General features: G+C 50.2%; 1 protein-coding gene across 1 annotated transcript; it reads left to right on the plus strand.

The window, feature by feature from the left end:
• Positions 1 to 3,981: 3,981 nt before the first annotated feature.
• Positions 3,982 to 8,463, plus strand: LOC108398229 (uncharacterized). The gene is made up of 4 exons (XM_073221482.1): positions 3,982 to 4,089; positions 5,930 to 6,673; positions 7,025 to 7,315; positions 8,232 to 8,463. Exons 1-4 carry the CDS (start codon positions 3,982 to 3,984, stop codon positions 8,304 to 8,306), a joined length of 1,218 nt encoding a protein of 405 aa, XP_073077583.1. The 3' UTR covers positions 8,307 to 8,463.
• The last annotated feature ends 6,045 nt before the right edge of the window (positions 8,464 to 14,508 follow it).

Consider the following 14,508-nt stretch of genomic DNA (forward strand, 5'->3'; position numbering starts at 1 on the left):
ATTTGACCTTAGCTCCATTTCCCTTCAAATAAGATATAACTTCTAAATATGCTCTAATTTCATGGATAAATCAAGTGTCCTGATTTTTATTGTGTCAATTTTCAAACACAAAAGTAGGAGGGAATAGTGTCTGAACCCCTCTGCATCTATCACAGCAGCTCAGTGACTGTTGATTCACAGGTGATCTTGTGATCACAGGAGGTCTGTCCTACCTTCTTTCCTCTCTGCCACCACACGATGGATTGTTTTGAAGCAAATTCCAGGCGTTATATAATTTCATCTCTAAATACTTAAGCATATATCATTATAAGTATTTCAAAGGTTTCTTTGATTGCATCAGGACCCCAAAAAGACCACATTTTGCATTTGGCTGATAATGTCTTTAAAGTTTCTTTTCATCCATAATAGTTCCCTTTGTTATTTATTTATTGAAGAAGCCAGGTTATTTGTCCTGAAGAATTCCCCACTTTTGGAATTCGGCAGAATGTATTGTTCTTTCCCCCCATGTGATGTTTAATATGTCTTTCTAGCTCATTAATTTTCTATAAACTGGTTGTTGCACCTAAGATAGACCAGCTTCAGGTTTGCCTTTTGAGTGATGCTATGTGCTTACTATTGCAACGTATCGAGAGGCACATCATTTTTGATTGTCTATGTCCTAGATATGATTTTTTAACAGAAATATAATTCACATAACATAAAATTATCCATTTTAAAGTGTACAACTCAATGTTTTTTAATATATTCACAATGTCGTACAACCATTGCTACTAATTCCAGAACATTATGATCACCCCCCAAATAAATGCCACACCTGTTAGCAGTCACTCCCTATCCCACCCACCACCCAGCACCTGGCAAACACTAATCTACTTTCTATCTCTACAGATTTGATTATTCTGGACATTTAATATAAATGGAATCATAAAATATGTAACCTTTTATGCCTGGCTCCATTCACACAGTGCAATATTTTTAAGGTTCATCCATATTGTAGCCTGCATCAGTACTGCATTATTTTCTTGGCTGAATAATATTCCATTGTACGGATATACCACATTTGTTTATCCATTCATCAGTTGTGGACACTTGGATTACTTCCACTTGTGGCTACAATGAGTCATGCTGCTGCTGTGAACATTATGTATAGGTTTCTATTCTCTTGGGTGGTCTTGCTGGGATGTTAGAATTAATTGATAGGTTCAAATATTATTGGCATTATGAAGTCCTCACTCTTTCACTCAATAGTTTTAGGAATCCCTGATAATTGATGATGCTAACCTAAATCCACTATCTCATTAGAGGTTACAAAATGGTGATTTTGTAATTCTCTCATTCCGTTTGCATTTATGAGCCAGAATTTTTCAATAAAGAATTTAGAGTAAATCATAGCTGTAAAAAAAAAAAAGGCAAGATAAATACTTCACTGTTCCTTTGATTTGTCAAATAATGGTATTTTGTACTTTCCTGTATGGAACCCTAATGAATTCTGGGTCTCTACATGGTCAAGGCTCTACATGAAGATGCAAATAATAAATTATGATCCTGGAGCCAGAAAATAAAGAGTGATTCCAATCTCTAGTTAGGGAATTACAGGGAATCCACTTAGTGCCCCACAGCAATGCTTCATAAAATTCCTCCTGTCTCTCCTCTCCCTGCCCTGCTTCCTTGTTTTATTATACAGCTCGATTCAGCCTCTCTGCCCGTGTCCTTCCTTCTCCCAGCCTGTGAGGCTCTACATCTCATTCTCTCTCTCTCACCAGTGCCCTCTCCCCATCCCAATTCTGATTCTACAGGCAAAAGATCCAGGAACTGGGCTGGCCAGGAGCAAATTCCCCAAACTGGAAAGAGGGATTGGGGGCTGGGTTGGAAACATTTTGGTGGATGGGTAAGAGGAGAGAAGAAAGGAAGGAATGCTCACACTAATCAATCTTATTTCCATTACATGCATTTTCTGCAACAAACATGCATCACATATAGTGGAACAAAAAAATAAATAAAACGTTTTAAATATAAAAAGGATGGTAGGGGAGGAAATGAGCACGATTCCTTTTCACCTTCCAGGACCCCTTCGCTCCAGATGAACTGATTGCTGCATCCTTGACTCACTATTCCAGGGAAAGTGAAGTGGAACCTGCCTCTGACTCAGGATTCCAAGGGCGCCCCACGCCCAGAGCCCGGAGGCAGAGGCTGTGCCTGGAACAGCGCAGAGCCTCTGAGAAAGGCCCCTGGGAGCTGCTGGCCGGCTGCACAGGCTGCCGCTCTCTGGTGGCCCTGCCTGAAATGCCTGGGCCCCCATCCCCTTCTCCACGAGCACTTCCCTGGGTCTTCAGAAGACCTCCTGAGGGCTGTTCAGTGTATACATTTCTGCAGTTCTTAGGGAAATCTCAAGGACTGAAGCCCTCTCAAGTTGTACAACCATCGTCACTAATTCCAGAGCATTATGATCACCCCCGAAAGAAACCCCATACCTGCTAGCAGTCACTCCTCATTCCACCCACCTCCCAGCACCTGGCAGCCAGGGCACTCTGAACTGGGGAGTGCCAGAGTTCCACGACACAGAGCCCGTGCCACCCAGGCCCATCTGTCTAGGTCCTAAGAACACTCTGTTGGCAAGTTCTGAACTAAATGCAGTGAACACTCCTGGCTGGCTTTTCACCTGTGTGGCGAGCACACGGGCAGATTTTTGTGTGGTCTGCGCCTATGTTAGCAGGAACTCCGAAAGGAGAGGCGAAGCCTTGGTGGCCACCAAGTGGTCAAGGCCACGTGCTCTGGAATCTCACATGGAATTCTAGTCCCTCACTCTGCCACTTACTTACTTAGCACAGACAAGTCCCCTAGTTCTCTGAGCCTCAGTCTTCACTGGCAGAACGCAGAATGTAGGCATAATGGTGGTTACTACTGGGGAGGGCTTGGGGTGGGTGGGTGAAATAGGTAAAGGGGATAAAGAGGCACAAAATCTCACTCACAATATAAATTAGTCATGGGAATGAAAGTACAGCATAGAGAATATAGTCATTAGTTCTGTAACATTTTTCTATGTTGACAAATAGTAACTATACTAGTTGGGGTGAGGATTTAATGTGGATAACTGTTGAGTTACTATGTTGTATACTTGAAACCAATACAATATGGTATATCAACTATATTTCAATAAAAAATGTATCAAACAACAACAACAAAAAAGAAAGTCAGCATAATGATTCTATCTCGTTGGTTTGTTGTGAGGATTAAATGAGATAGTGTCTGTAAGTGCCCAGCCACTCCGGTTAATCGGGAGCTATTATGCTGAGGGGCCCGTAAACCCTGGTCTCCCTGCCTCTGCAACAGGGATAACAGCAGGATCTACCTGAGGGCGGTGATGGAATGACATAAATGAGGTGCAGTTACACACTATACGTATTAGTAATACTATCAATACCCCCCCTGTTTGGCTTGAGGTAACAGCCTGATCTCGCCTTCCTCCTGCTGCTTTAGTCCTCACCCTGTTCCAGTTGCCAGGACTCCACTCTTCTCACCTTTTTGGATGGAAATCCTGCAGAAAAAAGAATGACACCCAGCGAGAAGAGCACACAAGGAGAGGGGAAGACCCAGGGGTCTCTCTCCTTCCTGAGACCCGCCTCTCCTTCCCTGCCACACACCAAACCCAGGGCTTTCCTACCTGAGCCTCTACCTGGCAAAGCTTTTGCCCCAGGGTTCATTCCAGAGACTTCTGTAACCTCAAGAGGATCTGTATTAATTTCCCCCACGTACAAGATGAGTGGCAGCTTGAAGGCAAGTGGCTCCCAGCCAGGGAAAGAAATGGAAGTTTCCTTTTTTCCCTCGGAGTCTCTCTCCCCCTCCCTCTTGCGGGGGAGCCTAATGCGCTCCTCTGGAGGGACCGAGGGAAGCTGGGCTGGCTGTAATGCAATTCAGCCTCGATGAAGCTGGCAGCTGGGAGCCACTTCCCCTCAGCTTGCCCTCTGCAGGGGAAACTCCGTGATGGCACAAGGCAGCTGGCAAGGGGAGCCTCAAGTTTCAGGACGCTGCCGCTGCGCTGTCATGCAGGGCCACCCAGGAGGCCACGACCACGGAGATGGATGCCTCACGGTGATGCCCATTTTCTTCTGAGGACCTTCTAGAAAGGCAATGCCTTGGGACCTGGTGGGAAGGGTTTCTTTCTCAGCAGCACAGTAGCAGATACAAAGGAACACAGGACCTAGTCGAAAGCGTATGGAATTGGAACTCTGAAGGCGTTTGCTCCAGTCCTGATGCCACCAGCCACAGCAGACAGGTGACTTTTGGTCAAGTTGCTTAAGATCTTTGCCCAAATTTTAGTTTCTCTATTTGCAAAGTGAGCGTTCTAATACCCCCTTAGAATGCTCCACTGGAGTCTGGGAAGAATTAGTTGAAAGAATGTATGGGAAACTGGAACATGGGAGATGGTGAATAAATATTTATTCCACAGAGGGACTGAGAAGAAAAATCACCAGATTCTGGAGGCTTCAAGTTATTCTACAGAATTAAGGACCAGGCATCATGCCACTTCTTGGGTGCCTGGTTTTAGTAAAGAAGTGTGTTTATCATTCAACATGAGATCTTGAGAGGCTCCTTAAATATTCTGGGACTCAGAACTGGTTTCTCCAGGCAGCCGGGGGATCAGCACACAGGGCAGTAGGGGCCTGATCCTCAGAGATTTGATCAGCATCTCCCTTAAGCCCTTTGCTGCTCTCCATGAACCAGTCCTTTTGTGCCACCAGTAAGACGTCCCCATTCTGGGGGAGGCCAGATGACACAGCTACATGTCACCCTGTGAACTACAGTGGGGGGAAGGAGCAATGTCCCTGCTGGAATTGAAAAACATCCTTGAGGGCTGAAACTTTTACAGGGAAGGTTACCATGCCAACGACAGCCTCCTGGCCCAACAAGGATGAAAGGGAACAAGGCCGTGGGTGACACACATCTATTGTGTGTGTCCACAAACTTGCCTGGAACCTCTTAAGAGCTGCTAACTGCAGCTCAGCAGGATGGGCTGCAACTGAGGCAGGAAGATTCGGGTTAGGTTTAAGTGGGACTCCAGGACAGGCAGAACTGATGAGGGTGGCGCAGGGCGAACAAGGGAGGATTGGTAAATGTTTTTCGGAGATTGATCCCCACCTCTGCGCGGGTGTGGTACCGACAGCAGGCGTGGGAGGGGACGGTGCCCCAGATACCAGGCTCTGGCTGCGATGGCACTTCAGCTCCCTGCAGGTCCTTTGTGCCCGTGCCACAAGGTCCAGGTCCCCTGCGCTCCGGGGCAGGCCGAGGAGAGCAGCCGGCAGGGACGGAGGCTCATGGGGGCGGTGGCAGAACTGAGGAAGGGGTATCAGGGCCACACACCCACATCTGGCAAAGGTATCAAATTTTGTCAATAAGGCCACAGAGATGCCAAAGGAGGCGGAGTCTCCCCCAGGCGGGCAGGCCTTCCAGAAAGAAAGGCAAAACACTCAAGCTCTTCACCTCCCGTTCTCTCCACCCCCACACCTGGGCAAGTGCTCAGAGGACTGAGCAACTGACATTAAGCACTTCTCCATGTCAGGCACTTTACACACACACACCCCATTCCATTTGATTACCATAACCCTGCAGATAAGGGTCATCACCATATTTCACTGATGAGGAACCCGAGTTCAGAGGCGGTAAGCACCTTTCCCAGCATCAACCAGTTAGTAAGGGAAGGAGGTGGATTGGACCCCCTCTATCTGAACCCTGGAAGGGAAAACTCCAGACTTTAAGGCTGCCCTATTTTCTTCTGGAAAGTTCTTTTCCAAAGCCATCAGCTCCCATTTAGATCTTCATCCAGGTTCCCCAGGGGCCGAGTCCGGGAGGCGCTTTTCGGGTACGACGTCCTTCTGTTCCCACAACCCTCGCAGACAGACCGAGGGTCAGAGACTAGAGTGTTTCACCCAAGGCCACAGAGAGAGTGCGTGGGAGCTGGGACTCCGTGGACCAGGCGCCCAGGCCGGGCTGGCAGCCCCGCAGCGCGGCCGCCCCCACAGCCTCACGGCTCTGGCGCCCGGGAGCGAAGGGCGCGGCAGGGCAGGAGCTGGGGGGTGGGGGAGGCGGTGGGCTGGGGACGGGCCGCGGCCGCGGAGGGGCCGGGAGGCCCGGGCGGGGGGCGTGGGCGGTGGCGACGGAAGGCGGCTCTATCCCGGGCGGGCGGCCCGCCCCTCGCCATGTATGGCGCTTCCTCCGGGACCCTACATGGCGCTTCCTCCCTGCCCGAGGCCCATACAAGGCGCTTCCTTCCCGCGCGCCTGGCAGACGGCCCGCGGGCTGCTGTGGGCGGGAGCCGGCGGCCGGGGACCCGCCGCCAAGGAGGGGGCGGCCGGCGGCCCTGGGAACGCGCGGCCCGGGCGCTCCTGCCCCGGCCTTACTGCCTCTCCTCCTGGGTATCGCGCGTTGGCCTCGGGTACCTCCCGCCCCCTGCTGTGCCTCGGTCCTTCCTGCCTTTCCTCAAACTGGCTCCTCTCCCGGAGTACCCGTCCACGCCGATCTGGCACAACTGCTACTCACCCCTTACGCGACCAGACGTCTGGCCGGCCGGACAGTCTTCCCACCCCCACCCGCAGGCCTGCCGTGCGCCGACCACAGCGTTCGTGTATTGAGACTGCGGTGCCGTCTTACCCATCTTTGCATTCCTGTGCCTCGCTCGGTGAGAGCTGCGGAATCTGGGCGAGGGGAGAGGAAAGGACTCCGTTTTCAGGCCAACTGCAGAGCCTTTTCACCTTGGACAAGGGTCCTTGACTTTAGGCCCCGAACGTCTACACCTGTGCTGCTGCTTGTGGTCCAGAGCTTTATGAACCCCAGAACCACACATGCATAGTTTGACTCTGTAGGAAAAGTTGGAGGGATGGCATGGGGACAGCCAGAGCTGGGGCAGGTGTACACCCGCAGTGGGGCTGGGGGCTGGGGGCTGGGGCCTGAAGCAGCACACATCAGGTACCCCCACCAGCAACAACGGCCTCCCTTGCTCAGCCTGGCAACTCTGGTTTATCCACTGCAGGAACCAGCAAGCCCCCACAGGCCCTCTCTGCAGCGCCTCCAGGGACTTAAACCTGGTCCAGCCACGTGGTTACCCTGCTCTGTGCCAAGAGATGAACAAAGGTCAGAGAGAGAGAGACCAGACTTCAGCGGAGCCTACCCGGCAGCAGCTCTGGAAACCCGCTCCTCAGCTCTTCCAGAGGCAACTGCCATCAGGGTGCAGTCCTTCCGTTGGACCAGTCTTAATTGTTCTGCCTCAGTGAGGCAGGGAAAGCAAAGCTCAGAGCTTGAAACCAAGTCTGGAATATGCCAGGTAAGGGGCTTCTAGTTCCAGGTAGTCTCTGGGCTTGATCCAGAATAAAATCACTCATCAACTTCCAGTTTTTGGTGGTGTGCACTTGTGGAGACAGACACACACACACTTAATAAGGCCAAAAAATACCTAGGTTGGCTGAATGCCTGCGGATTGGGTACATGGAGAGATGATCTCTAAGGTCCCAGACTGAAGGTTTGAGGGGTTAGATTTGGGAAGAAACTGGGTGACACGTTCGGGCTGCACACCCAGGGCCTACGACGACTCTGGCCCCATACTCCCACCTTAGGCTGCAAGTCCCCAGCAGCCTCTTCCCAGCTAAGATCTAGGACTGTGGGTAATGTAGTCCAGAGGGCAGCTTCCCCGTGGTGCTGGTTCCTGCCCTCCCCTCCCCCCCACCCAAGCCACCACCCGCTTCTACTTCAGGCTGAGGGCAGCACAGGGTGAGGAGGCGGTGCTTGCTCCTTGCAGGGCTGGGAGATCCCCAGCTGGAAACCAGCAAGCTATTTATAGCCGAGCTGAGCAGAGGGGGAGGGCCTGAGAGGAGCCGGGGAGCTCCAGCAGCCTCCTCCCTAGTAGCCACCTCTCCAGCTACAGGATTTGCAGAGTCCCCAGGCCCCTGCTGGTCAGGACTTGTGTTCTCTTCAGGGTGAGAAGGCATTCAGCCTCTGAAGGCCCTATGAAGCAGCAGGGGTCCAGGGCTGCCCCCTGCCTTGAGAGGAACAAGATACTCCAGCAGTCCTGGGGTGGCTTTTGGGCCTCTGTACAATGGGGATATTTGGAAACTGGGGATTGACAAGCTAGAACTTTTTGCAAAAAAAGCCAGTGTGACAGTCGCCTAGTATTTCTATGCATTTTTCTTACTGTTTCTCTGTGCTTGCCTTCTCAACCAAATTATATTCTCTTTTAAGGACAGGACAAGCCTTCTTTGGCCAGGGGCAGCAACCATCTTCACGGGGCAACAAGTGATCTTGCCAAAAAGGACAACTAACCCCTCCCTACCAAGACTGGGTTGGGTACGACTTTTGTTTCCCCATCTGTCCAATTCTATACCCGGTGCCCTCTACCTTTCCCATCAAAACATCTATTCTTTGCTTGATTGGGTTCCCCATTTGCCTGGCACAATAAACAAGTACTGAATGAATGTGTATGAACCTATGATAGCTGATACTGTTGGTGGGAGATTTGATATATGGTTCACTGTCACATTTAATCAAACTTGAACAGATTGGAAAACAGCGTTGTATCTTTCACCAAGATGTTGATAAGTCATGGAGCTGTGAAAGGAACTGGTGTCTGACTTAAGAGTAGCACCTAGCTGCGGCATGAGGCTGCCTTCGTGCTGGTTCCCAGTAGGTACCTCTGGCTCCCAAGCAGCCAGGTGGGTGAGGTGGGTCAGCTGAGGTGGCCTGCACTCATGATGCAGTGCGTGCAGCCAGGAGAGCTGCTAGGGATCCTCCTAAGAAGCTTAAGAGAGAGAACTGCTCGGATCTGCCAGCAGAGGAGTCCTGAGGTGGTAGCCGCGGGGGGCTGGGAGTTGGCAGGCAGGCTCTGAGAGCTGGGCAGCTGGGCTGGGGGCTCCTCAGATGTTGTCAAGGGCCTCTGGTCTCTGAATCCAGGCTTTTTTTTCAGTCCTCATTTTCCTTGAGTAATTTTCAGCAGCCTTTGACTTCTGTGTGATCATTTCTTCTTGAGCCCCTCTCTGTCATTGCTTACACATCCTGATAGACATGTAGGTGGACAGTAAGTGTTCCAGTACTTCAAGACTCAGCCCCACATTCTCTTCTTAAACTGCACTTTGTTAGAAGGACCTCTTTGAAAAATAAACGTGAATCTGTAATCCTTCTGCTGAAACACTCCCCGTTTGCCCTCTGACCTTCATTCACACTGCTGTCAACCCACCTGTCCTCTGCTGTACTCCACCCCCACAGCCCGCCCCCACCCCCACCCCCGCGCTGTTCTTACTCCCCGGGATGCTCTTCACCTGCCTGCCTAGCTAACATCTGCGATCAGTTCAAGCCCCAGGGGCATCAGAAAAGCTTTCTCTGGGCTTCTGGTCAATTTCTTGTGCTCTAGACTCTCTGTGTGGCCTCCCTCCCCCCACTCAGGTGTTAATTCCAGTAGGGATTTCACATTCACTGGAAAGGGCCATTAGCAGGGAAGCCTACTGGGACTAGCAACTGGTGTCTCTTTTGCTCCAGATGGTATTTTAGGGTCTAGCACCTTGGCTCATTTTATGTAACAAATGAAATAACCGTTTATTCAACAAAACACCCTATTTTGAACTTGAAAAAATTCAAAGAGAAATAACACGCCCAAAGGTCATACAACTAGTGGGGGCAGAGTATGAACCAGACATCTGTTAAACTCCCCGCACCGTGCTACCCCTCCACTTCCTTATGAAAAGTAAAGAGAAAGGGAAGGAGAGAAGAAAGGAATCTGAGAGACAAAGGTACTCTCCCCCCCTCTCCACTCACGGAAATGCAGTTGGAGATTAAGAATAAAGATTACATTTTAACAAAAAAGATGCTTGAATGGCTAATGCACATGAAAAGATGCTGTCTCATTAGTCATCAGGAAAATGCAAATCAAGACTAGAATGGCACCAGCAATGAAGAATCCAAAAAGGAAATTAAGAAAATAATTCCATTTACAATAGCATCCCAAAGAATAAAATACTTAGTAATAAATTTAACCAAGGAAGTAAAGGACTTGTACACAGAAGACTAGAAAACACAGTTGAAAAAAGGTAAAGACCTAAATTAATGGAAACATTCCCTGCTTATGGATTAGAAGACTTAATATTGTTAGGATGACAATACTCCGCCAAACAATCTACAGAGTCCATGCAATCCCTATCAAAATTACAATGGCCTTTTTTTGCAGAAAAGGAAAAATCAATCCTCAAATTCATATGGAATTGCCAGGACTCCCCCAGTACCTCATGTATTCATGAGCCCAGAAACTCTCTGAACCCCATAATTCAGGGGGTTTTATGGAATCGCCATTATGTAGGCATTATTGATTAAATCACTGGTAGGTAGCCCTACCTCCAATCCCTCTCACCTCCCTCAGTGTGGGGCTGAAAGTTCCAATTATCTGCCTTCCAAGCAACCAACCAACATCCTGAAGCTATCTAGGGCCCCCCCAGCGACGTCATCTTATTAGCATACAAAAGACACTCTCATCATTTCGGAGATTCCAAGGGTTTTAGTTGGTGTGTGCTAGGAACTGGGGACAAAGACTTAGTGTTTATTTCTTATTTGCGCTACTCAACGATAAAAAGGAACAAACATTCAACAATATGGATGTATCTCAAAAATTCATCTAAACGTAAGAAGCTAAGTAAAGAAGTTGATGACATAAAAGACTACCTATTGTACTATTCGAGTGATATGAAGTTCCTAGAAAAGGCAAAACTATAGAGACAGCGGATTCAGGGTTTGCCTAGGGCTGGGAATGGGAGCGGGGATTGACTGCAGAGGGCCACCAAAGATCCTTTTGGGTGACAGACACCGGATGTGGTGACGTTTGTGCGGTTGTACGACTTTTTCAAAAAAATCATCTAAGGGGGTAAATTTTATAGTTTGTAATTTACACCTCAATAAAGCTGTTAATGAATGACAATGATAGGGCGAAAAAAATAAGTGTTCTGAAATCCAAGTGGCTTCCGACCTTTGGATCAAGACAAGACCAAACCATCTTCTCTAGATTCACCTATCTCCAGGCTGACCCCCTGCTCAACAGGCAGGTCGGGCACCCCCAAACGAAGTGGGATCCACCTGCCCACCCCTTATCCCTTAGCACACCTCACGCCACAGTCATTCCTTGCTGCCTCTGCTGCCAGAGCCTGAGGTGCAGGGACGGTGCCTGCGTTGTTCATCACTGCATCCAGCTGCTAGGAAGTGTCCCTAAATGCTTGCTGAATTAAAGAATGGGACGGGGGTCGACCCAAGGTTAACCCAACTTCAGGAACACCGCATGGGCGGTGTCTGTGGAAACACCGAAGGCTGGGGGAGACTGGATTTCGGAGGGACCTTGGCCCCGCTCTCCGGGGCGGGCAGCGGGCCTTCCGAGCCACCTCTCTGCAGGATCGGAGTTTGGCAGGAGGGCCTCCAGCCCTGGGCACGGGAACGCGACTCCGTCGGGAGGAGGGAGGTGCAACTGCTCTTCCCCAGGTGACATCCTGCCCTGTCGGTCCCCTTCTGCAGCTCCTTCCGCGAGATTTAGGAGGGGTCGGCCGGCCCCTCCCGCCCGCTGGGGAGGTCCTTGGGTCGGGACAGCCACAGCACGGGGCCGGAGTCCCGCATCAGGCCCGCGTGTCTCCGGATCCTCGAGCCCAGCCACCTGCGCCCCGCGCTCTTCCCCCACGTCGCAGAAGCGCCCGCGTCTGTGCCTTGACCTCAGGACCTTGCCTTTCGGGCTCGGAGGGCCCCTCTTGACGCTTCCACTCTCCTTTCCCGGTCTCCAGGTTTGCCCTCTGGGTTTCCTTCGGGTGGGGACGGGTAGCCAGGACGAGGCTGAGCCCGGCAGGGTGTCTCCGCGCGGGGCAAGGGCCCGAAGTCCGACAGGGAAATGCGGACGCGGCTCCTTTGGAACCCTGGGCGCTGGAGACGCAAGCTAATCCACCCACATTCAAGACTCACAGCGAAGTGACTGAAAAACAGCTTTCGTGACCCCACCCAAATGTTGCCCACCTTTCCCCTCCCAGCTGTCTTTGGCTTCAGGCCACGCACTTCACCTTATCTTCCCTTTTCTCATCCCTAAGGAGGGGGAGAATAGGGCTTCGATGAAGAATTAGGAGGCCATCCCTGTGTTAAAAGCACTGAGTTTGGAGTCGTAACATCAGGCCCCCATGTTAGTTCTCAATGTGCCCCAGAGGGCACTGTGCTCCTCTTAGGGCTGCCATTTCTTCTTTCTTTACTGAGGTGATTGGAATAGTAGGGTTCCCTTCAAGAGCTAGTTATGATGATTCCTTAAGAAGTGAATCTATGGGGCAACAGAAAAGCTATATAAGGGTGTGGCTGTAGACGAAGGACTGCGGTCTAATGACACCCTTTGCCTGCAATGGGCTCTAGGCTCTCAGGGACAGCTTTGCCTTCTGCCCATTATCTGCAGGGATGCTCAGTGAACTAGGAATTCAGGCCCCACAAGAAGCTGTCTTCATACTACCTCATCCACCCGGCGCCAGACCAACCCCCAAGCTGACGTCCTGAGCGGTGTGGCAGCAGCTCCTGTCCTGGCCCCGCCTCTGCTCTCTTCCCCCCAGTCTGGGCCCAACTACCAGGCTCAGCCTCCAGGCCCCTGGTTGGCTCCGAGTAGGGATTTCTCCTGAGCTGCAAACCCTGCAGCAGAACTAACTCTTCTAAATGCTGACCACTGAGTCAAACCCACATTCTGAGTAAAAACAAACTCGAGTGAAGAGTCAAGCCAAAGTTGTTTTAAATACATCGTGAACCAGTAGGAACCTGAACAATCGCCATCACACTTGTGTGATGGACGGCCCTAAACTGTTAAAGACAGTTAAATGAGGCTTTTGTTTTTCTTCTGTATTTCTAAAATTTCCTCAATAGCTTATTCTAAACCCCTTAATACTTCGATGTACATTTCCAAAAAAGGCTATTCTCTTAACATAACCACAGTACAGTTACCAAATTCAGGAGATTTAACATCGATACAATCATCTGTAGTCCACAATCCAATTTCCTTAATTGTCCTACTGACAACACATTTCTTAGCACGGGCTGATGCCGTCTGTGCATTGTGTACATTATGTGTACACGTTCTTCTTTGAAGATGCTGGATGAGTCACAGGGTCCTCTGGAGTCCACGGCAGCTCCTTTTATCCATCTTCAAGTGTGGCTGTGGCTAAGCTGGGCTGACCAGTCAGAATGTGTATTTTTTGGGGAAGGATGGGACGGAACTGCTAGATGGGCTCCTTCCGGAGGCATTTGGCGCTGTTGGTTGTCTCTGAAAGCACAAGGATTGGTGAGGTGAGTCCACCCATCTTCTCAGCGGGGGCAGCAACTGCTCTTTCCCTTTGTGTGAGGAATGACCTGCGTTTGCATCGGCTTTGCAACCAGACTTGTCTTGAGTCCCAGAGTTCGCCACTTAATAGCTTATGAACTTGGACAGGCAGACTTAAAACAGTATCTACCTTATTGCTTTTCTAAGGATTAAATGAGATGATGCACCATGGCTTGCATATGGAAACTGTCCAGCAAATACTATCGCTTGCCGGTATCTTAGATGGATCGCTCAAAGCCCAGACTGAGCCTCCTGGGGCTCCTTTCTGTTCACTCATCTTTATTTCCTTTGGTAGTCGGCCTTCTCCATTTCTCCCAAGTTAAAGGGTAAGGAAGCCGTTCCAGGCACCCTAGTGTTCTTCCGAAATCTCCCCACCAGAAGCTAATTTCTTCCGCAGCTAGTATCCTTACCTCTAGCACCACCTTGTGGTTGCCAGTGCACTCACCCTGGCCACTTCCAGAGGACCGAGGTTGGTGAGCGGGACAGCAAAGCAGCTCCCATCTGAGCCCCTAAGGGCCAGGCACTGTTATGCATTTCACATGATTTATTGCATTTAATCCTCACCACAGTCCTTAAGGAGCAGGCATTGTTACAGATAAGCAAAGTGCTGCTCAGAGATATTAAATAAGTTGCCAAGTGTCACTGGCAGAACCAGAATTTCTATCCCAGTCAGATGTTGGATCTCCTGCTCACCATGATCTTCTGGTAGGTTTACCGCTGGGAAGACAAGATTCTCAGCCTTTCTTACACTGAAAGGGAAACTGAGGTATAGGAAGGGACTTACCTGAAATCACAAACCCAGCTAATGGTAGAGCTGGAATGCTCTACCATTTGCCCAGAGTTCTTTGTCCTGGGCTCTGAAATGAGACCTGGGATAAGCCACCCATGCAATTTCAGACACTACTTGAAACACAGTTCCCAGACAGGGATTGGAGTTATCCGGGAACTCTGGAAGCAAATTGTTCTTACGTGTACTTCTAGTTCTTGTTGTTCAGCCACGTCCTCAGCAACTTTGGCACCCAATACTTCCACATTCACTGGCTCTCAGTTCCTCTGTCCCTGGAGGCACAGACCCATCAGGGTGGGACTCCTAGCAGGGCTCACCCAAGTTGGCAGCAAGGGAGAAGCTGGCATGAGGCTTAAATTCCACACTGGCACTCAGCCCT

Source organism: Manis javanica, chromosome 14, assembly GCF_040802235.1.
Source record: "Manis javanica isolate MJ-LG chromosome 14, MJ_LKY, whole genome shotgun sequence".
Taxonomy (NCBI): Eukaryota; Metazoa; Chordata; class Mammalia; order Pholidota; family Manidae; genus Manis; species Manis javanica.